At 47.1% G+C, this 24,291-nt stretch overlaps 2 protein-coding genes across 3 annotated transcripts in view; one reads left to right on the top strand and one right to left on the bottom strand.

Moving 5' to 3' along the window:
* LOC119405036 (high affinity copper uptake protein 1) overlaps positions 1-1,513 on the top strand; it is a 42,550-nt gene extending 41,037 nt beyond the window's left edge. The window contains exon 4 of the mRNA XM_037671800.2: positions 925-1,513. Within this exon, the coding sequence (XP_037527728.1) occupies positions 925-1,155 (231 nt within the window). The 3' untranslated portion in view covers positions 1,156-1,513. The remainder of the gene's footprint in view (positions 1-924) is intronic.
* A 35-nt stretch (positions 1,514-1,548) lies between these two features.
* The window catches only part of LOC119405024 (selenocysteine-specific elongation factor), a 47,812-nt gene continuing 25,069 nt past the window's right edge, over positions 1,549-24,291 (bottom strand). For both annotated transcript variants that reach the window (XM_037671787.2, XM_037671779.2), the window contains 2 exons: positions 2,117-2,303; positions 1,549-1,759 (listed from right to left, as the gene is read on the bottom strand). In XM_037671787.2, coding sequence (XP_037527715.1) covers positions 1,584-1,759; positions 2,117-2,303 — 363 coding nt within the window. In that variant the 3' untranslated portion in view covers positions 1,549-1,583. The remainder of the gene's footprint in view (positions 1,760-2,116; positions 2,304-24,291) is intronic.

Here is a 24,291-nt window from a genome sequence, read left to right as displayed (position 1 = left end):
ATCATTGCAGCAGATCTGGTGTGACGTCACTGCAACTTTTGTTGCCCCTCCTATACAGCTACGTCAGAGTTGGCGCGCTAGCGATGGGTCTCGATCAGGAGAATGGGCATGTAGGTACACTTTGGAAGTGAATTAAAATATATTCTAAACGTTTGCTGTGTCTGACCCTGCGTGTGGAGTGTCCTTGCATACAGAGGAAACCCACAACAGGCTTGTTATAGCCTCGAAATTTGATGGCACCACGCCTTTAACAGTCATTGTATGGCATATGCGATTCGAGCAGTGACTTGCATCGTGTAATATGGTTTAATGTGATAAGCATTCTTGGGAACTTCATGCACTTTTTAGTATGATGTCCATTTCTAATGACTTTTAATCTGACATGGGCCACTGGTTATGCGCCATTTGGTATGTGCTACTGGGCATGTGCAACAATAGACTGCCTGGGGCACTGAGTATGCATAATTGGGTACATGGCTCAGGGTAGGTGCCCGGATAGATAAGCAGAACAAAAAGGCAAAGAATGAAGTAGAAATGGAAAATAAGTCAGCTACATAGAAGTGAAAAGTCGGCATCAGAAGCAGCTGAGTGTGGCGAAAGTGGAATTTAACTGATGTCACAGGTCGTTTCTAGTGCAAAACGCAATATACTTGTACCTTGGCATAGCCCTGCCACTACTTGGGTATGTTTTGGGTTCAGGCAGACATTATACTTAAACAGCTCATGTCCATGTCGTGTACATGAGTGTCATTTCATGCGTCATTCATATCATTTGGATCTAGCACTCTAGGTACGCTAACCTCTCAATGTCCGCTAAGGATCATATCTTTCTCAGTGGCTTAATCACTCTTCTGTTATTTGTTGGGTACAGTGATATGCAAAATGTAGCAAATGTGTGTCTATGTATTCTCTTTGTGCCTGCAGGTGAACCTCCTGTATGGTCATATGGATGCAGAGCGTTGGGGAAGACTCAAATTCCGTCTGCTACAGACCCTGCTCCATGCACTACAGTTAACTCTTGGCTTCTTGGTGATGCTTATCATCATGCGCTACAATGGGTGGATTGCCATTTCTGTGCTGCTTGCCTCGGGCTTGGCTCACCATTGCCTTAGTCGCCTTGTCATGCCTGCACGGTTGCTACCAGTGTCCGACTGACAATGCCATGGAAGAAGAGTATACTGCTGGTGGCAGAGGGTGATGGACACAAAAGCTCTTCACTGGAGGATCACCTTGGTGCAGAACATTCTTGTGCACTGCTTCAACTGTTTCTAAGGCAGTGTCTTCAGTTTTACCTCGAGCTTTCCGTTTCCTCTGTGGGCATCCCTAGCATGCCACTGCATGGAAAGACTTGACAGACATCTCCTTTTAAGATCTGAGCTGTGAATGTCCTGTGATGCCTGATGGGCTGCCAAATGAGTGTTCAAGGGCACAGTTGTGCTTTAGCAGAAGTGAGTTGTGGAGCTCCCAGTCAACCATTCGCATACTCCTGCAGCTGTGTTTCCCCGTGGAAAAAGTGCCTTCCACCGAGTGATGTACACATTGACTGTCTACTGGCAGATTTATTTACAAAGGCAGCTTAGTTGTCATTTTGGTCGGTAAAGTCCAGGTGGTACTTTGGGCTGCACCATCTTGCTGCTGGTGTCATACAGATACTTCCTAAACTGGAGAGCCGCCTCGATGGGCTTTTGGTCTGCAGGCTGTGGTGGGCGCTTACCACGCTCTTGTGGTAGCAAGGCGCGCAGCTCTGCAGATGGTTCGCCTGCAATTCATGCAACCCATCGTAAGGCCTCTGTTATGGTAGCTGGTCTAACCACACAAATCTGTACTGGCCTGCAGCTTTTTCAGATGGTTTTAAAGGTCATCAAAAAATAAAACATCAATTTGTGTACAGATGCCATATGGTTTAAAGGTCATCAATAGATAAAACATCAACTTGTGTACAGATATAAAATTAAAAACAAGTATTATAAGCAAATAAAACTGCCAAAAATATGTGTCTCCATTACTACATTCTTTAGAATCTTCTTTATCTACATCTCACTCCAAGCCCCCTACTCTAACATGAACATATATATTGCCATATGGCATGACTTGGAAAGCCAATCAATGCACTTACCATGAATACGCACACGGACTTTGCCGCCTTGACCAAAGGGGCCTGCCAAAGTGCCCCAGTCTCCGGTAGCCATTTTCACCCAGAGTCCATGGAAAGCAGCTAGGTCAGATCCCTTGGAGAACAGAGAGCGCACCACCAACTCGTCTTCACTCAATACACGATCCAGAAGGCCCTTGCGACTTTTTTCCTGCACATTGAAATGTGCAAAGCTACAATAACACCACCACACTGTCTTTTTCGAGTTTTTGCAACTTTGGAATGCTAAACAAATATCTCACAAATGAAAGGCAAATGTTTACATTAAGAGTAGCAGTGCTAATAAGTTCCATGTTTGTGAAACCTATTCTGCTCTTAGTATTGCAAACTTGCAGAAATTAAGTTTTGGAACTAAACAGCACATAAACATAATACAGAGTTGATTACGTTCAGTGTAGTTTCTGGTTAATCTGAGCATATTTGTAGTGGGCTTTCAAACTGGGACACACACATTTTTGCCATCACCGTGGGATTCCACATAAAGCCCAAGGGTGACAGCATCACCCTGCGCGTCGTATGTTCCATGTGCGAGTGAAAGCATGCAAGGGTAGATCAACGATTGCAGCTAAAGCGGAGAGTAGACACGCCGCCCATCTTCTGTTGTGCGAAAGGCCCATGTGGGGGATCCCGGAAGGGGGCTGCATGGCTCAGGCAGAAACTGCATACTCAACGGCCAGGCGCGGCCGTGTGCCCTGTCTTGACATGGATTAGCAGACTGCTCGTACATTTGTGCGTGCTGTGTTCTCACCGCTCAGTACGAGTCGAAGCGATAGAGAGCACAAAAGTCTTCGTTCACTGCAGCGGCTGCGTTTCCTACGCCTACGTTTTGATGAGTTGCGCCACGTCGGATGCTAAGTGAGTTTGCTGCTAGCCTCACTTCATATAACAATCCAATGTCTTGCTATCGCATTCACTGCTTTGTTCTTGCGGCGAAACTGGCTTCTTTTTCCTTTCTTCAAAGTGAAGATACAATAATGTACCTTTCATGAGACTGTTCAACTGTTGGCTTTTTCATCTATGAACCTCTTCACTATCGAACAAAGATGCAGGCAAGAAAATGAGATGCAGTTTTCTTAGCTCATGTGGTTCCACAAATACAAAGAAAAAGCATGGCGACAAAAATTTCCTCTTTCAAAGGGTAAAAATGAGTGTGATGTCCACAAACGGGGATTTAGTTGCAAATATGGCAAAAACACCGCCGAAAATAAATGCGAATTCTGGCTTTGAGTGCTTCAAATAATTTTAACACGAAAGTGTTTTATGCCGGGGTCCACCAAGTACATCGGTCACGGATATGACGTTGATAAAATGGACGCCAACGGGTAAGAAAAAAAAAAGAACGAACCCACGCTGGGAATCGAACCCACGACCTTGCGGCCGCGACGACAAGCGCCCGACGCCGTAGCGACAAAGCTATCTCGGCAGATGCTGGACATGGCGCGAACGCGCCTTATGTCTTTCACACATTCTCTTTCGCACGGTGCTCTCTGTTGGCGGTGTAGGTAGGCGGGGAGGAGCGGGGCGGTGCCGCCGTCTGTGAGAGGGGAAAAGAAGTAATGCTTTACGATCGACACTTACTATAGCGCTTACTCCGAGATTGCGCGCGATATCGGAGGTCATGGTTAAAACGTCTCGACACCAGCGAGGTACACTGGCCGCGCTGGCGTCGCCGAGGCACCCTTGACGCAGTTCGTTCTTTGCCTTTCGCTTCGTGTTAGCGTGCTTCGGCTCATCGGAGTAGTGCAGCTTCCACATGCACCAACGGGATTTCTCCGCCGCCGACTGCTTCGATTGCGAGAGCACAGACTAACAAAACTGCTGCAATACACGTTGCAGAAAGGACGCGATTTCGACGGGCGAATGTCGTGCCTTGGTGGAGCGAGACCAGAGCCTGCGAGACAGAGGCCAGCAGGACGCACGCATTTGTGGCTCAGGCTACGAACCTCTACATCCCGTGTTGCTGAAGCGCAGTGTGTGGTAGTGTGCAGGGTTGCCACTGACTTTCGAGTAAATGTCGCCAAACTACGAGCAAAAAGTCGCCAAAAGTCGCCATTTTTTTACAAATTTCGCCAAAAAAGTAGCCATTCTAGATATGTGCGGCATACCCAGTAATAAAAATTTCCACTCACGTATAGCCGCGTAGAATACAGTACCATCCAAGACCCTTAAATTATACTGACGTTTCTCGATGCCAGTCGTATCGCCCGCTTCACCATGGGAGTGCATGGTGCTGCTTCTCCGACTAGCCGCAAGATGTGCGTGGTGGCGCAAGGGTGAATGAACGAAACGCTCATGATATCCTTCCATCCCTGTCCTCTCGTTTCAAAGCTAAAAGTGGGGTATAAACCTTGGGCGAAAACCGTGAAAGTATTATTTGTAGACAGCTTTACGTACCCTTATATGAATTAAAAGGATTAAAAGGTTTATTGAAGGTAACACGACAGAATTCTTACAGGAACCGATCATTAGTGAGTCTTACACCTTTTCAGTGTGAATATGATACCGGACATCACCGACCCTTTCTTATAGTTACTTATATCTACACGCGTCAACCCGATGCGTTATTGCTGTATAACAATGTAAAATGTTATATAGCAATTGTTTTTATTGCACACGCTCACCGAGAACAGTGAAAAATGCCTCAATAAATAATTTTCATTGCAGAAATAGCCGCGTATCCGCCTCTCTTCGCTATTCCAAAACAGTCTTTGCGAGCTGAACTGGGGGTACTGCAACAGTGAATAAGTCGCCAAGCTATTCAGAGCAGTTGGAGCTTTGGCGGAACAAATGGTCGGAACACGCGGCCAACCCGTCGTCTTGCCCCGTCAGATGCGAAACTTCAGATAAGCTTAAAGCACCTAAAGCCATAAACATATAGTCAATCACTGCCCCCTCGCGGTTTGCAAGGCAGTCCGCTGACTTACATTTTGCTAGAATGTCGCTGGGGGACGTTCCAGTACCTCCTGCATCTAGATGGTATCCCGAACTAAGGGTCCCACTCACTGATCTTATTTTCACAGAACATCAAATAAACGTTTTATTATCTCTCTAGATGAATTGAGGAGGCACACACGATTACAGGACGGACATACCGAATGACGCGTAATGTGCACATTCTACTCGTGGGTCTAAAACCAAGAAAAGTACTGAGAATGTTGGCGCTCATTCGTTGCGAAGACACTGAGCTTAGGATTCAAAACTCGGTGGAGACCCAAGCCGAAAATCGCCAAAAGTTCGCCATGTCGCCATTCATAATTTTAGGTCGCCACGGGCCTCTCAAATTCGCCAATTTGGCGAAAAGTAGCCACCACTGGCAACCGTGGTAGTGTGCATGAGCGCAGACGTCAGTCACCCATTGCTAGAAAGCGCGCACCGTGCCGTTTCTCCCCTTAATTGACGACGCTTTGAAGAAGTGCATACCGGGTACCAGTGTTGATTATGATATTGTTGATATCATCCTTACGCGGGATTCACGATTCGCTCTGTCACAACGTCAGCTACCGCAACGGTTTAATCATGATCATGGGCGTTAGTCGTCGCAATAGAGACATGCCGTCAGCATGGGTGCATCCACGTCAAACGGTGCTATAGCGGCCAAACACGAATAGACATTGTACAAGCTCTCATATATCACTACACAATAAGCACTACTTTTGTGAAGACACGTTTCACTTTCGTGTTATACCGATTACTATGACAGAGGGATCAGCCATGCTTTTTTAAACGATTCTCAAAGACCAAAAGCATAACTTTTGTTCGCACTACTTCGTATGCAAAAAAAAAAATACTAATTGTAAAATTTTAAGCAGTTATGTCTAAGCAGCCGCGTGCTGCGCGATTGGTTCACCGCCGTTTTGTTTTGCTTGCACACTAGCCACTTGACCTCTGCTGCTCACTCTTGTAGTATGGGTAAAGGACACGCTGGGTGACAAACGCGTCAATTTTCAATGACACTGAGTAGTTTGCTGTTGTCTCATTTGCTTAAGAAGTCATGCCCACGAATGTGGACGCAGGTAGCGAAGAGGTTTAAGGGCTCCTGTATACCCTTCGTGTGTGGTGAAAAAACAGACACAGCGGAAAGCAGATGCTGCGAACACCTCAGCACAAATCTTGCAGTTCTTGCATGGCAAAGAGAGCCCAGAAGCGGAATGCGAAGTTCACACTTTCTGAAGTGCCCTCTCTTAATACAGAGGAGAGGACCGTCCTCACTCTTTGGAGCTGCCGGCTGCTGCTGTATGGTGTCATATAGCAGATTGCTACTATTGGCCAATAGCTGCGTTTGGAATAAATGTGCTTCTTGCCATGGAGTGCCACTACATGTTGGCGCCACGCTCTGTAGTGTGCTAAAATTACACAGCAGCAACACTACCGTGCACCGGAATTAACCGTGGGAGGGAGTGATTGCGTTTCATGACACATGCTGACGTAGGTTCTCTCCCCTTCGTCATCACCCCCCTCCCCCTTGTAGCTTCCAGTGTGCTCGTCGGGACGAAAGAGAGAAAGCGTGTGACAAACCTCTGTAAGTCCGCTCGTTTTTGATGGATTCTAAAAATTTTTGTGGCGATAGGTTTGTTAGGCAATAAACTCCGATACTGACGTCATTCGATGATTACTTAAAAAGTGATACAGGACCCCTTTAAGCTTGGCTTAGTTCCAGAATGGGTGCTAAAAATAAAATGGAAGCACAGTTAAAAACATCAAGTAGGGATTAAGGCGAAATTGGGAAGTTTACAGTTTTATGACGAAATAAGCAGGTGCAAGACAGGTTACTGCAAGTCAATGGAGAAGCCTTCATCTTGCAGTGGGCACAAATAGGATGGTGGTGCATGAACCACCTTTTCAAAGTCTGAAAGCGCTTTGGAACAAGTGAGGTGCCTCCTGTAAATATATTACTGCAAACGCTTTCTAAGAAGACCTCGTACGAGCGGAGATACATATTACACGCGTGATGCCCACACTTCCCATCCATTCTCAATGTCCTTCGTTTCAAAGCAGCACAGCAGTGCCCCGCCTGCTGCGTTGTTTCAACCCCATTGAGTATGCGCAACTACCATGAACAGCCAACAGTCGGTTTCTCTCAGTGCATAATTGTTATCAAAACTTGGAACTCACTATTATTTTACTACTAGTTAGTCCTTTCAATTAATAAAATACAAGGGAGCATTGATCTAAACATCCTGCCTGAGAGATTCACAGCTTTGCCTTATCTTCATGAAATGTTTCATCACCTAGCCTGAAGGGTGGTTCAGGGAAATTGTGTACAATTACAAGAAGGCTTCATGATCTTAATTTACAATTATAGTAGTACCATTATTGAGAGGGTACTATATAATTCTGTCAGGAATGTGCACTTCATCAGTTAGCACAAAGAACACAAGTGCATGTCCCCATTCTTTACTTCAAGTAACTAAGGATTGCCGATATCTTTTCATGCATATTGGTGCAAAAGCAACTTGCCTGACTGCGTCAATCACATGAAGCTGATAATAACAAAACCCTTAGCTGAAGAGCTCTGGGTGTTCAAGCTCTCGTGCCAGAAAACAAGTGCCCAGCATCATCTAACTAATTTGTTTCCTGAATTTTCTCAGTGACACATAAGATACATGTACTGCTATAGTGGACACAATGTTTGCTGCTCATTAGTGACTAAACAACGCTAGCAAATACCTGGAGTGCCTTCAAAGGGAAATTTCACATAATGCTTTGTCACTGGAATGCGTGCTTTATATGGCTATAGTTGAAAAGCAGTGCAACGAGATATGAAGGTGCGACCGACAGCTTTTTTGTCAGTGGCTGCGTCGTGCGTCCTAGTAAATTTTTGTTGACAACGCTTAGCTCATTGGTAAAAATTAATTGCATAAATAATTACTTTAATTACACAAATTTTGACATCACGTTCTGCATCGCATTTTAAAAGATTAAGTCGATATTTGATGATGAATAGTCTGGTCGGGAAGAGGCATGATGAGAAACGAAAAGAAGAAACGCCGATCAAAATTAAAATTTTCAGGACAAACGGCGTTTCGGCTTTCGTACGCAAGCCTTGTTCACATAAAAATGGCCCGGCGATGCGGGCGTTTTAGTGCATGACCGAGACACCTGGCGTACGCTGGTGGGAGATTGCCATCATTCCTGTTCAGCGTTTTTTTCCTAGTCTGAATAAGAAGAGATTCCAGATCATGACGGGAACATTTCTTTCGTTTACGATTATGGTTGCCTTGGCCATAGGCGTGCGCAGGGTTCCCCATCAGGGGGGGGGGGCAAAGGTTCATCGCAGCGCCTCCCCCCGCCCTACTAAGTCAATGTATGGGGAGGTTTTGCTCCCTCCCCCTCTCTTAGGTGACCAGAAGGGTCAATGTATGGGGCAGATTTTGCGCCACCTCTCTTAGGTGATTAGGGGGGGGGGCGCCCCCCCCCCCTTGTGCGCACACCTATGGCCTTGGCTCAGTCAATGTTGTGATGAGAAGTAGCCACATGTTCCGCAAGTGCGTTGGACACGAAGTTCTTGTTCTGACATCATTCATGTGGTCTTTCAGCCGTCTTTTGATATTTCCGCTCTCCCCTATATAAATATAGTTACAGTCTGTACAGGGAACTCTATAAACAACGCCTGGGAACTTTTCGATCTTTCTTGAGCGGGTCCTTCAAGTGCGTCAGTTCATGTTTCAATTTACGGGCAGGAACCGCGATGGGCGCACGGCGGTGAACCTTGCCATGGAGTCAGTGGAGACACGGGCTTTGACGTCCTTCGACCGTCCTCTGAATACTTTGCTACAGTATATTGACGACTGTTTTTGCGTCATCAAGAAAGAAGCCTTGGAGGGCATTCTCGGCGCAGTTAAACAGCAAATTGACATCCATTCGGTTTAAAACTGAAACTGAGGTCTCGGGTCGTCTTCCTTTTCCGGACGTGTGTGTAGAGAGAAAAAACGGCCGCCTTTCTTGTTGTAGTGTCGTGTCACTTCCAGTCGCTGTGTGTGTAACTTCTTCCCCTTGTCCGGCGTCTTTTTCACTGGTTTTTGCCTTAGCGTCATGTACCAACTGACCCAGACCCCGGCTACCGAGCACTGCTTGATGGCCGGCTTGCTTGGCCCGAAAAAGTGACGCGTAGATGATGTCTTGGCTGCTATGGCGAACAAAAACAACATCGACTTGACACTTCTGAGAGCAATACTTTGGGAAAAACGGAGTTATATTGGCTCCAAGCTCCCTTTGGGGGCCATACACAACTCCTTTGTTCTGCGATTGCTCTGCTTTCGGAAGATCCCAATGCTGACGGTTTTCTTCTTATCCCCCTTTTCGCCTTCCATAGGCTCCGCCAATTCACATGAAAAAAAAAAAAGTGTCTCGCGCTCGCGCCTTGACGCAATGAGGCGATACCGGCACGCGTCTTGGCTCGGGAGACGCGGCGCGGGAGACGGGCGCCATTCGAAACCAGCCAAGCTACCTTTTTTTTTCTCTCTTTTTTTTTACTGTTTTTCCCAAGCGTGGCCTTGAGCGCGAGCGGCGCTCGTTCGGTTGTTATCATCACTACGAATCTATCGCACCCCGCTGCCGCGTGCTTCGCTGGATTGTCGCGCACAGAGCACGACGTAACGCAATTACTACACCAACGAACTATAAGTTCGTACGCGAGAGCAGCGCGCGGTCAGTGCAGACGGAGCATTTCGGGACTACACGGTCGGAAAAGCTATTATGAAGACGGAGGTGTAAATCCGCACAGTAGGAAATCAAAATGATCGAGACAAGTGCTCGTCCCATCTCCTTTATCTGTGTATGTGCTACTTTGTATCTCTAATTTTATAGCTAGTTGGAGACATGCAAGGATGTACCGCGATGATCCTGAAGCGGTATTCACACGAGGGACAAATCCTCGGGGGATAAAGGCGGAGCCTAGTGACGTCAGCTCGCGAGAATTCCCCACAAATGTCCCCCACTCACACGGACGAGGCGAACGGAGGGGGAGACCAGTGTTACCAGACTACTCTGGTGGCTTGTACGGCCCGTTTCAACAGCTGCTGACGACGAGCTGCAGACTGGACACCCACTGCCGCTCTCTGCAGGAGCAAGTGCAACAATGTGGCCAAACAAGAGGCCGAAATTCCGCTATATCCCCCACCGCCGGGGGATAGTTTGTCCTGTCGAGGAAAAGGCTAACTGGCTACAGCTCGTTTGTGAACGCATCGGGAAGCCCACTGTAGCTGGATCAGGAGGAGTACAATGCTATAATTAATGGTTCGAAAGTCAGAATCACATTACTGTCAGCAAAACAACCATTCTGACTAATCACACGGGAGCAATCATACAGCTCTCTTTTCTGACCGTTGTAATAATGTCTGACATCAAGGTACTTTGTACATGACTAGAAGGACTTTGAAGCACAAAACAATATAGGGACTAAGAAAAGGCATGAACAAGCACACGTGTCTCCTAGTAACTGTGTTATAATCATTGTCATATTGCACCACAAGTAGTGCTGCTGCTGCTTCCCTTTTGGCATCTCGAGTCCTTTTGAAGGTGTAGCCACGTACCATGTCAAGAAACTGCCTTTTTGGCACCACAGAGCCGGCATTTCGTGACAACATGGGCTCCGAAAAGGCCAAAGTGGGACAAAACACCATACTGCACATAATCCATGAAAGACTGACGCCATGTGCGGTGGTAAAAATGCAATGATGGAGGTGACATTTTGCTTTTTGGAGCAGATTCTGGAGCAGAAAAAATGGTGCTTAGGAGCAGCCATAAAAGTTTTCGGAGCTGAAAAAATGCTAGTTTGGAGCAGCCATCGGTGTTTTCGGAGCAGACGGCAAAATATTCCAAATGACTCCTGGAGTTTAAAGCATCATTTAAGCATCCCATAAATATTAATATTCATTATTAAAAATATGGCACATACAATAATCACTGCAAAGTGCAAAAAACAAGTAATTAAACAGATGGATGGTCACTGAACACAAAGTATGATGAGATAAATATATTTAAAATACCAGTACTTGTGGCAGAAATGATATAAAAGCAATAAGGCTGAGCACCAAACTATAAAAGCAGCCACGATCACATGTAACTATTGCCAAAGCAGCAGTTTATAATCAGTACAAGATTAAAGCAATATGTTATTTTCATATTGAACCAAAACAGCCAGCATTGAAAATTAAAAAAAAAAGAAACAGCTAAATTCTTGTGGCATAAGTGAGGTCAAAGCTGATAAACAAGTAAATGTAATCAGTCACACATCAAAGTTGTCACAACAGAAGTTAGTAATCAGTATGATATCGAACTAATCACACATACATTTCACCAAAATAGACTGCTTGTCAGGTACAAATATACAGCTAAATCATATATATAGTGCAAGTAAAGTGGCGTTGTCAATATACTAGTATGCAGCTAGTATACAAGCTGCATACTAGTGTACTAGTATATAGTTTGTTTCTGGTTTCGTTTAGGCTCGCTGGTTGGCCACACGGTTAAAGTTCATTGTTTTCAGTTTCCCAACGCCATTTCGGAGCCGGTTTGGAGCAGTTGCTAACAAATATTACACTTTGGGGCAGCATTTCTCTTTCGGAGCAGTTTGATGAAATAGGGGATGGATGGATGGATGCTATGAGCGTCCCCTTTATAACGGGGCGGTGACATGTCTGCCACCATGCTCGAAGAAAAAGAAAAAACTTCCTTGTTTCATGCTGGCCTAATACCTTGTCTACATTGATTAAATCTATCTTATTATACCAAAAATATTTATAAATTCACGGTCTATCTCTCTGCCTCTTAAGGCAGAATGACCTTATTCCCCCCCCCCCCCCCCCCATTATTTATTTTTGTACTTTATCTCTACTCTTCTGCCACCAATACTCTAACCGTCTCTTACTTATTTCTATCGCGGACGTGTTCAGCTTTCCATTGTTGTCCCTAAAACCCAAGGCTTCCTGTAGACACGTGCCCACACGTATACCTGGGTGAATATCGCCACATTCAATCAGTACATGTTCCATCGTTTCCCTAGTTCCCCCGCAGCATGTACAGTGTTCGTCTTCGTTACTGAATCTCGCTTTATAACTTCGCGTTCTAAGGCAGCCCGACCTTGCTTCAAACAGTAAAGCGCTTCCCCTTGAATTATCATAAAACCTTTCCCTCCTTATTTCGTTTTTTCCCTTTCGGTAGTTACTCAGAGCCGGCTTCTTTTCCATCGCTGTCATCCAATAAGTCCTCTCCGCCTCCCTGACCTTCCGCTTAATGCTCCCTGTTGCCATATCGCCCGCACTGCTAGCCGTATATTTACTGGTGAGCCTCCTAGTTCTCTTTCTCCACTGCGTGTCAACGCTTTTTCTATACAAATACCTGAAAACCTTCTCTGCCCATCTACTCTTCTTCATTTTCCTCAGCCTCTCTTCGAATCTCATTTTGCTCTGAGCTTCCCTCACTTCAAAGCCTGTCCATCCCATATCACCCTTTACAGCCTCAATTGTCGTCTTCCCGTGAGCGCCCAACGCGAGGCGGCCCACCGTCCTTTGATTTACATCCAATCCTGATTGTACCTCTGACTTCATGCAAACCACTGAGTTCCCAAATGTAAGCCCCGGGACCATCACACCCTTCCACAGCCCTCGAAGCACCTCGTACCTATTGTATCCCCATAAAGCTCTGTGCTTCATAATTGCAGCATTCCTCTTTCCCTTTGCTACCACTGCTTTCTCTTGTACCTCCATATATCTATCCCCCTCATTTACCCATACTCCGAGGTACTTGTACTCGCTTACCCTCGGTATTTTTTGGCCCTGTATGAAGACCGCATGGTCTTCGTGATCATTGAATACCATCAATCCACATTTTGTTGCACTAAATCCTAGTCCTAGAGCCACATATTCAAAATGTACAGCGCCATCTGTCGACAATCCCATACGCTCAATCCGCCATCTTTTGTTGGGCACGAAATCGAAACCAGTCGCATATCGCAGCCTTTCAGCTGCTAGCTACCGATTTTTTTTTTAAATCTTCGTTCTGCGATGACTTCCCAATGCTTCGTGCACTGTTCAGGCAACGAGGGAGCCCTGGCGATGCCGGGAGTAGAGTTACTGTATATACTACCTTTAAGTAGCAGAGTTGCGCATCTATTTTCCAAACGCCGCTAGCAACCATGCATTGCGGAGAAGCTGATGCTCGGGCCAATTTTTGTATTTCTCGACGCCGCCGCTGCAGCTCACTCAATTAACACTAGTCATCGACAGCCAATGTTTATCGCCGGCCTTCGACACGCCAGACATGTTTATCGGCGACGCGGTAGGCATGTCGCCTGCAAAAATGGAGTGCGACTTCACCGCATAGCTGTGGTTGCTAGCCGGACCTATGCGCTACTCTGCTACCTAAAGAATGAAGGAAAGGAGATGATTTTAACGCGATAGCGTTAAAGGCCAACTCCGGCAATTTTTCGAGGTCGATTGATCTCAATGAAATTCGCTGGGTACGTTCCTTTGAAAGTTTCCGTCATTTATGCCAAATTACAGGCTTGAGACACGCGCAGATTGTTTGCAAATGAATTTTAAAGAATGTCTGCAAACGCCCTCCCGGTTTCCCACAATTATTGGCAACATTGCGTCTGTGACGTCAATATTGTTAAGGCGACGGAAGTGACGCAGCCGAGGGCACCGCTAACTGTCTGTATCAGACGCGGCACTGTCAGTCGCAGACATTACAGCTGATGCGCGGCATGCTCACCTCTCCACTGTGCGCCTGCTCGTCCCGGCTGTCACAGTTTTCATACTCCGCGCCGGCGTGACCGGCATGCCTTGCACGACTTCCGGTTCGTAACAACTACTACGTCATACGGAGACAGTACACTCGGTTGGGTTTCGGTTTCGGTATAGACCGGATGGATGGATGGATGCTATGAGCGTCCCCTTTATAACGGGGCGGTGACATGTCTGCCACCAGGCTCGAAGGCGAAAAAAAAGAAAGAAAAAAAAATAAACTTCCTTGTTTCATGTTGTCCTAATGCCTTATCTACATTGATTAAATCTACGTTATTATACCAAAAAATATAAATTCACGGTCCTTCTCTCTGCCTCTTAAGGCAGAATGACCTTTTTTTTTCCCCAGTTATTTATTTTTGTACTTTATCTCTACTTTTCTGCCACCAATACTCTAACCGTCTCTTACTTATTTCTATCGCGGACGTGTTCAGCTTTCCATTGTTGTCCCTAAAACCCAAGGCTTCATGTAGACTCGTGCCCACACGTATACCTGGGTGAATATCGCCACATTCAATCAGTACATGTTCCATCGTTTCCTTAGTTCCCCCGCAGCATGTACATTGTTCTTCTTCGTTGCTGAATTTCGCTTTATAACTACGCGTTCTAAGGCAGCCCGACCTTGCTTCAAACAGTAAAGCGCTTCCCCTTGAATTATCATAAAACCTTTCCCTCCTTATTTCGTTTTTTCCTTTTCGGTAGTTACTCAGAGCCGGCTTCTTTTCCATCGCTGTCATCCAATAAGTCCTCTCCGCCTCTCTGACCTTCCGCTTAATGCTCCTTGTTGTCATATCGCCCGCACTGCCAGCCGTATATTTACTGGTGAGCCTCCTAGTTCTTTTTCTCCACTGCGTGTCAACGCTTTTTCTATACAAATACCTGAAAACCTTCTCTGCCCATCTACTCTCCTTCATTTTCCTCAGCCTCTCTTCGAATCTCATTTTGCTCTGCGCCTCCCTCACTTCAAAGCCTGTCCATCCCATATCACCCTTTACCGCCTCATTTGTCGTCTTCCCGTGAGCGCCCAACGCGAGGCGGCCCACCGTCCTTTGATTTACATCCATTCCTGATTGCACCTCTGACTTCATGCACACCACTGAGTTCCCAAATGTAAGCCCCGGAACCATCACACCCTTCCACAGCCCTCGAAGCACCTCGTACCTATTGTATCCCCATAAAGCTCTGTGCTTCATAATTGCAGCATTCCTCTTTCCCTTTGCTACCGATGCTTTCTCTTGTACTTCCATATATCTATCCCCCTCATTTACCCATACTCCGAGGTACTTGTACTCGCTTACCCTCGGTATTTTTTGGCCCTGTATTAAGACCGTATGGTCTCCGTGATCATTGAATACCATCAATCCACATTTTGTTGCACTAAATCCTAGTCCTAGAGCCTCACACTCCCTTCCGCATATATCTGCCAGTCGCTGTATATCATCTTGACTGTCCGCAAATAAGACAATATCATCAGCATAAAATAGATCAGGAAGCTTCTGCTCAACCATCGCTAAATTATTTTCGAATTTGCTGAGCATTTCTGCTATCGGGCGCGTGACAAGAGTGTCTCAGGAACATAAAAGCACCATTACCCTGTCATGGTGAAAAAATCGCCGGAGTTGGCCTTTAAAGAGCTCGTATCGCAGAAATTCCGCCGTCGGCGTCGGCGCCGTTGGTTGTGAGCGAAATATCATCATCTTGTCCGTGACCGAAAAATCGAAAAAGCTGGAAATAAAATAAATAATAAAAATGTTGGGTCTGAGTGAGAATCGAACCCAGGCCGTCTGCGTGGCAAGCAGATGTTCTACCACACAGCCACGCCTCTTTTTTTTTGCTTTATTGCCTGCTTCCAGACATAAACCACATCACAAACACATAGAATAAATAACATCAAATGTTGTCCGTCCTACTGGACAGACATCAATTTTAAGAATTTTTCGCCAATGTTAAGTGGGGGACGACACCTGCCAAATATCTAGGTGTACCGCTCGAACACTACAAAGACAATGATAACTATTGGCACACAGCCACGCCTCTGCTTAGAGCTGCACTAAATGTAACTTTCATGCTTCCCAAAAATACGCGTCCTGAATACAGGTGTCATAGTACGAGATGTAATATCGCAGTAATATCGCGTGGTACAGGCGTACATTGCCATTTGGGCGTCTTGGTGGTTTAAAGACAGCCACCCATTACAAAAGGCACACACATTACTGCGCGTATTCCCTTAAGACCACGTAGTGGGTGCATCGCAACTTCGAAAAAGTTTCTCGCGCATAATTGCTCCTGGTTTAAAGCATGCTACCCATTACATAAGGCACACACATTAGTGCGTGCATTCGGTTAAACACTCGTAGTGTTCGAAGTGCGCACTAGGGGCAAGATATCGCTATCGCGTTCAACTCTTAAAAGCGAAGCTTAAGCGTCCCCCAATTTTTCTAAGGGCTTGTTTATCTTTGTTAGACACAATATTAATGAGAACTAACAGACAATAACGCCAAGGAAAGTATAGGGGGTGTTATCTGTAGTATTTAGAACATAAATGTGAAGAAAGTAAAGTGGACGAAAAGATGACTTGCCGCCGGGCACCAGGCAAAAACGCCACCAGGCAATAAAAGAGTGTTCCACACTCACCGCCATGGCTGCGATTGGCGCTGACCAACACTCCTACGTTTAAATCAACATATATACCCCAAAAAGTGGACGGGAGGATGACCGCCGCCGTAGCTCAGTGGTAGAGCATCGGACGCGTTATTCGAAGGTCGCAGGTTCGGTCCCTGCCGGCGGCAAGTCATCTTTTCGTCCACTTTACTTTCTTCACATTTATGTTCTAAATACTACAGATAACACCCCCTATACTTTCCTTGGCGTTATTGTCTGTTAGTTCTCATTAATATTCTGCTACCTAAAGGTAGCATATACAGTGACTCTAGCCGGGAGCAAAGTAACACTATTTTTAATCGAATTTATCAGTTACCTGAACGAAGAAACAAATGTACCGACGCGAACTTGTTTCGTCAACAAGGTCGGCACTGTGCTTTGGTTCGGAAATTATCGACTCCTGCAAAGCGCTCTCCAACGTCAGTTCTTATTTCTCCGTGCAATTTAGTCGCGCGCCTGCAATATAAGGTAGACTTGCAGAACAATATCGCGATATATGCATTGTAAAACCGACGGCCGACGTCGCACACGCGCGAGAGAGCATGACTGATCAACATTAGTTTGTCGGTGTTGAAGATCGACGAAAGCAAGGATTTACGTACGTAAACGTGTGTAAGCAGAGCCACAGACGCTGCTGCGCGCGTTCGTGGAAAATCAGTGCCGCCACACAAGACTCGGCGCAACGTAGATCCCAACAAGCATCTCTTTGCAAGCTTCGTAAGGCAGCGTGCGCCGAAGTACATAGTCCGCATGCCGCGTCTGCCCTTCACTTTACACCTCCTTATCCCTCCCCTTTTATTTTTCTTTTGCTTTCTTAGTACAGCGTGCGCTGCAAACACTGAGCCAAGAGTTACGGAGCCGTACAGTAGGTGGAGCTGTTTGTCCACGGCGGAGTGCGAGTGGAAGGTGTCCCGTGTGGCAATCGACCGAGCCATGTCCAACAACGAAAGGACTGGATGAAATTCCACCTGGGCTAGTGAAACGGCTTGGACAGAATGCAAGAGAGACCTTGGCGTCCATCTTCACCGGCATTATTCATGGTGACCCCATCCCAGAGGACTGGCGCCGCGGCAAGGTGTGCCTGGTGCCCAAGAGGGGAGGCAACAGTGACCAACTACACGATTATAGACCACTCACCGTCACCAGTGTGCTGTACAGACTGTTCACACAGGTCATAAAGAGATGGATGAGTGGGTGGGCGGAGACGCAGGGACCGCTTACTGAGCTGCAAAATGGCTTCCGTCGGAATCGGCGAGGAGAGGACAATCTCTTTGTGCTCTAACAGAGCATCGAGATTGCACGCAGGGAATCGCGTGGGCTAATCGCCTGCTTTCTGGACGTAGCCAAGGCGTACGATAGTGTGCCACACGGACACCTTCTATCTCGGATGGAAGACCTCAATATGCCGCCTGTGTGGATCGAACTACTGCGCCGACTCTACACTGGCAACACAGTTGAAACCACCTTTGGTGGAACACGCACGCGCCCAGTAACAGTACAGCGGGGACTGAAACAAGGCTGCCCTCTTTCCCCATTGCTGTATATGTTATATACAGCTGGTCTGGAACATGCCCTCCTGGATTCAGGTGTGGGGTTCAGGCCCAACTGGTCCGACGACTGCACCCCAACGACTTGGGCACTCCCCGGCCTCGTTTTCGCGGATGACCTCGTGCTACTGGCCGAAAATAAGGCGCAACTGCAGCATCTGGTCGAGACATCAGCCAACCACCTGGACACTCTAGGCCTGGCCTTCAATCCGAAGAAGTCAGCGGTGCTCCGGTTCACTGGTGATTGTGGCGAGGCTGCTGTGGTACTACCAAATGGCGAGGAGCTTCCCAGACTGGAGGAATACCGCTATCTAGGCGTGATACTGTCCACCTCAGACAAGCTCATAGCGGGGCATGAAACCCACTTGAGACAAGTGGCACAGCGAGCCAACCGCATACTGCGTCGACAATGCCTGTGGGGCTGCAGCCGATACCACATGGTGCGCGACCTGTGGAAAGCCGTGCATGTGCCTGGACTTACCTACGCTAACTCGGCCATGTGTCTGTCAGCCCCAACACGGGATTGGCTGGAACGTGGGCAGCGAGAGGTGGGCCGCGTAGCCTTGGGATGCCATGGCCGTGTCGCCGTGGAGGCTATCCAGGGGGATGTCGGATGGTCTTCGTTCGAGGCTCGAGAGGCCAGCAGCAAAATCTCGTTCGAATGTCGGCTACGGACCATGAATGACAACAGGTGGGCACGCAGGCTCTTTCGTTACATTTACATCAAGGGCATCCGCACTCAATGGAGGTCCAGAGTGATGTTCTTGAGGCGGAAATACGGCCTCCTCGACTATGTCGAAACTGGACCTGAGCGAGAGACTGCTAAAGGCATTCGTGACCGGGTTCGCGAGGCAGAGGGAGAAATGTGGCGTTCAGCCATGCTCCCCAAGACTACCCTCAACCTCTACCGGGAAAGCAAGAAAGATATTGCAACGGAGCCAGCGCTGTTCGACAACAGCTGTGGTGGTGCCCTCCTCTTCGAGGCTCGGGCGGGCGCGCTGCGCACTCTCGACTATCGAAGCCGTTTTGATTGCGCCCGCGAGACGCGCGCGGCGGTGTGCAGGTCCTGCGGTGGCGAGCGGGAGACTATCGAGCACTTGCTCCTACGCTGTTCGAAGTTGACTCCCCCTACGGCAGAGGGCACCACCCTGCCGCAAGCCCTCGGATTTCTCGATGCGGAGGGAAACCGCTGTGGCAAAAGTGTGCGCACCACGAATGCTCGCCTCGAAGTGTGGTGGAGGGACACAAGGCGGACACTCACGGCGCTGGAAGTGTGTGACCTCTGAATTCTGACGTGTCTGTGTGTTTTTTAACTCATGTTTTCTTTTCCTTCGTGGTTTTTTTTTCATATATGGCTAGGACACTTCATTGAGTCCACCCGTTGCAAAGGGTACTTGGCCACATCCATCCATCCGTCCGTCCGTCCGCCCGTCAATCAATCAATCAATCAATCAATCAATCAATCAATCAATCAATCAATCAATCAATCAATCAATCAATCAATCAATCAATCAATCACCGCACTCACCTTTCCGCTGATCGCGGGCCCAAGCTGCCGTGGGATGCGAAAGCAAAGAGCGTAATATTTTACAAAGATATGTGTATGAGCGCACACGTATAGCGTTCAAGAAAACCAGAACAACAATACTAAATCGGCGCCATAGATTACGACCACAAAATATTATAAACAACCAGTGCGCACGTAAACGAGCACTCGGACCGCTCTCTTTGTATACAGTTGAAACGCGGGTGAGTATTTTTGTTTGGTTTGCGGCGCACTGCTCATGCATTTCCATGCCGTGTTTATTTCGAAAAAACTAGAACACACACTACTGCGGAGGGTGTAGAGATACTTGTGGCTAAAAAAAAAAAAAAATGAGCCGAGGAAAGCAGCACAGCGCTGCTCAGGTCGCGCAGAGACAACGCGGTGTCGATATCTGACGTGTGCTTATGACGCGTGTACATAATCGCCGTGGGAAATACTTACGATGGAGATGTATTGTAGTGCAAGGTTATCTTAGGAGCTTGACAGTCACATCTCCTCTGCAACGAACACTTATCTTGGACGCCTACCTCTGATCGGAAGCGCACGCCACTAGAGAACGGCAGTTCGGCTTTGCGAAGCAGTGCGTCTCTTGCAGCTGCCGTCCGGATGAGTTTTTATGCGCGCAGAACTTCGATATTGTGTTCTCGTCGATTTGTGGCAGCACAGTGAGATCCTCTGACCATTCGGTTCTGGGTGGCCAAGAAAACGGCCGCATTTTTTTGCTGGAAAGCTCCGCCAACGTCTGCTGCTCAACCTCTCCGTGGCTTTTCCTTATGGAGCCGCTAGCAGACAATTCCGCGACGCCGCCCAACAAAAAAAAAATGGCGGAAGCGCTCAGTGTTGCCGGAGCACCAAGCATTATGAATATCCCCTATTGGAGCAGTACTTCCATCACTGAAAGTGTGAAACATGTCACGACTAAGACCGGTCGGATGTCAAATCCCAGTATATACAGTACTTAGCCTCAACATTACAAATTACTTCACTATTTTCGTTCATGCTAACTTGTGGCTTTCCAAGCTTGTACAGTGTGAAGGAGCACCACTGAGGAAGCTTCAATTCCTTATTAAGTGCATGTAGAACAATATGTCAAGTGACTACAGCAAAGGCTAACAATTTAACAGAGCTAAAGGTAACCCAGCTTGAGTAGAATTAAATATAGGAACAGCTAGCCCAAAGTCCACTGTGAATTAAGTGAAATGCTGTTATGCATTTATCAGTGCATAGCACGCAACGTTTACTTTGGGCTGAAAAAGAGGTGTGTCGCGTAAGCACGAGTGTGTGTGCCCATAGGAAGTGGAGTGGGTACAGTCAACTGCCGATTTTTCGGACGCCCGGTTTTCCAGACATGCTCGAAAATTCGGACGCTCTCGAGGCACCGTCACCAGCCCCATAGACTTCAATGTTTTAAAACGTCCAAAAATTCGGACGCTGAAGCTATTGCGCGTCCAATTTTTCGGACTTTCTGCCCAAATTGCAGGTCCGAAAGGCATTATTTGAAGTACCCACCTCTGCCGCGTCTATCATCTCGTAGGTTCGAACCAGCGCAAAAAACACAGGGACACAGGCAAGAGAGACGATACAGGCGCTAGCTCGGCTTTCCGTACTACTCGAACCAGCGCTTTCGCGAGTCGATCTGTTTGAGACAGTAGCAGAGTCCGAAAGTCAGCTTTGCCGCAATGCCGAAGCGTTATGGGGTGAAGCAGACCAGAAATTCAAAGGGGCCGCTATCGTGGCGCCGTGCGGTGACGTTACGAATAAGCAGCGGAAATGCACGGAGGCGTGATGGCAGCAGCTGGCAAACGCGCCAGTACGGCTTAATCGCTGACAACCCTTACGATAAGCATCTTCAGTTAACTGCTCGGTAGTGCACGTCGCCTAGCGCAGTTGCATGCGTACTGCACGCATTTAATAGGCGAGAACCCAAATGCGCCGCGCCGCCATTCTTGCTGCCTCTTTGTGCGAGACTGCTAAGTGCGCCGCGTAGACACGTTGCCTTCGCGGACGAAACCAGCTCGCCATTGCCGCGCCCGTATGCGGTCAGGAACTAAGTGCGCATCACGAACCCTTTCATGATAAATGCGTGCGGACGACACAGCAAAAGTAAAGTGACGGCGTCAGCTTAGTTGGCGATGTGCTGCACATAACTAGAAACGATCGGCTTGACACGGCAGCGAATGCTATGTATCGGCGGCGATTCGGCGATATGTGTGCGCATGTTTACATGCGCACACGCATCGGGGAAAGCCGGAAGAGTCTCCGCTCTTCCGCCACAGTCTTTGTGTTCCGCGTCATCGTTTACAAACGCTTCATGCGAGACAGCCGTAATATAATCCGCGCTTTGCTGTTATCAGCGGCGCTCATCACAAGATGCAAGAGTGGAAGTTGGCGCGTACGTAGTTAAGCTGAGTTCGCGGCAGGTACCGAATGTATTTGCGAGAGCCTGGGCGCGCACCAAAATGCCTGATAATTGTACTGGGAGGCATTAAAGCTATTTCGAACGTGGCTGTGGCGATTTGACCACTTGAGCTGAATAAAAAAAGCACGAATTTTGTTTTTCGGACGATTTCGCGGTCCCTAGGGAGTCCTAAAAATCGGCAGTTGACTGTAGTTCTCCCATTCGAAACCCTTCCCCCTGACACAATTAAACCAACTAGTGTCTTGAAAGTCAGTACTATCAGAAAATATAAAAACTATAGTGAACTTGAGAGGTTACAGATTTGGGTTATAGTAATTTGAACATGCCAAAAATTGCTTTCTCTCTTGGAGAGTAAAATGTCAAACATCTTCAAGGGTGCCTATTGCATGTGTGGACCAAAATGGTCGCAATTTTGCCCAAAATGTGAAGTATTGTGAGCAATGACAATGCATTAGACAGGACAGCTTCAGAAAGTAAGGTTGGTAGCTCTGTCAGCCAAATATATATATATATATATAGTGGTAAATGTTCTCTTAGTAAGAAACAAGCAATGTACAGTGCCCACAGATTGAAAAATGTCAATTTAGGGCTCAGTAATGCACATACTTTCATTTCCATGGTCTTCAGTTCGTGTCACATTGGCATGATTTCAACTCGAACACTTGCATCAAGAGCCAACATTACTTTAGTGTCCAGATTTGTAGTGACATGATGCAGTTATGTTAAACAGTTCCACATACCAGTTGTCGTACTAGAAGTTTTAGTGTGTTTCTATTCGTGAGCACTGTACAGTACTCACGGATTCAAACGCGACATCAAACTTTTTAGCATAACGACTTGTATGCACAATTGCTCAAGATAACCACGTTATGTTGGGATGAATTCGGTCTCTAAAGATAATGTTGGCTCTGATCTACGCGTTCGATTCGAAATCACGCTGATATGACCCGAACTGAAGACGGTAGAAGCGAAACATGTGCATTACTTAGCCCTAAATTCTTCCGCCTATTTCAATCCATGAGTACAGTACATGACATGTGCACAGGCAAACATGAACATGTCTCACTCAATGACCACGAACGCACATCGCCACAATGCTGGAATGTTGAATAGTCCAGAGGTAAACAGACAAATTATGTTGCCTCTTGCATCAGTGCATCTCGAAAACTATGAGATTATACTCATCCTCCAACATTACAGGTACGCGGGAAGACGGCGAATACTAAGCTCGCAGCAGTCTCTCCCAGCCTTTGCATGTGCTCAGTAACACGGACAGCTAGCGCAGCTATTGAACATGGTGCACTGGGAAATCATGGCCAGTCTCGTAGTAGATAAGGAAAGACATATTTACCTGCCCACCTTCCTACGGTGCGGGTTCACTTGAACCCGCACCCCCCCTGCTCATGCACGAGAAGGCAACTTGCAGCAAGCAACCATCCCACTTGGCTCATGCTCACATATGTACTGCATACCACAGGGTGGGGCCCGATAAGCTATCACAGCAACAGTGAATTTTTGTTTGGAATGCTCAATTTAAAGGTTCCCATGTGATGCCCATGAGGTGGCCCTGGTAGGATAACCTACATAATTACATTAAGTTTAAAGAAAGTCCCTATCTGAGAAGCAGACACACAGCCACCTGGCAGGCTGTCTCCTGATGTATGTATGCAGAAATTATTTCGCATGCTGATTCCACATTCCACTCATGACCTTGATGATGCATTTTCCAGCTCTTGCCAACTAGGGCATCGAATAGATAATCTACCCGACATGTTCATTTAGACATGGAATGTATAGAGATTTTTGGGACGTCCACAGGACTTTTTGTGTCATTTTGGGGGGCATTCAGAATTGTGCATCACTTCTGTTATCAAAGTGCAGTCACAGATACGATAGGTTAAGATCGCAAACCCAGATTTATAAATGGCACTTCTCGTGAAGAGGAGGAAGAAGAAACGCTCGGGTGTCTGTTGCTGTGCGCACGATCTGCGTTCGTCTTGGACTGGCGCTACTTCGACTGCACAAGTCGTCAGTACTTTGCAATAAATCATCATATGACACCTGATGGATGTGCTGCATCTACATAAATGGCCAACATAAATCGTGTTGGTAAAAATGGCTACATGATGTCTCTGTGAAGCATGTCGTTGACCTGCTCTGTAATAATTTTACTTTCTGCAGTGGGAATGCAGTACAGTTGTTGAACCATTGCACAGCTCACG

This window comes from Rhipicephalus sanguineus, chromosome 1 (genome assembly GCF_013339695.2).
Source record: "Rhipicephalus sanguineus isolate Rsan-2018 chromosome 1, BIME_Rsan_1.4, whole genome shotgun sequence".
NCBI lineage: Eukaryota > Metazoa > Arthropoda > Arachnida > Ixodida > Ixodidae > Rhipicephalus > Rhipicephalus sanguineus.
Note: the sequence above shows the minus strand (reverse complement) of the source record. Positions and strands in the feature narration are given on the sequence as shown.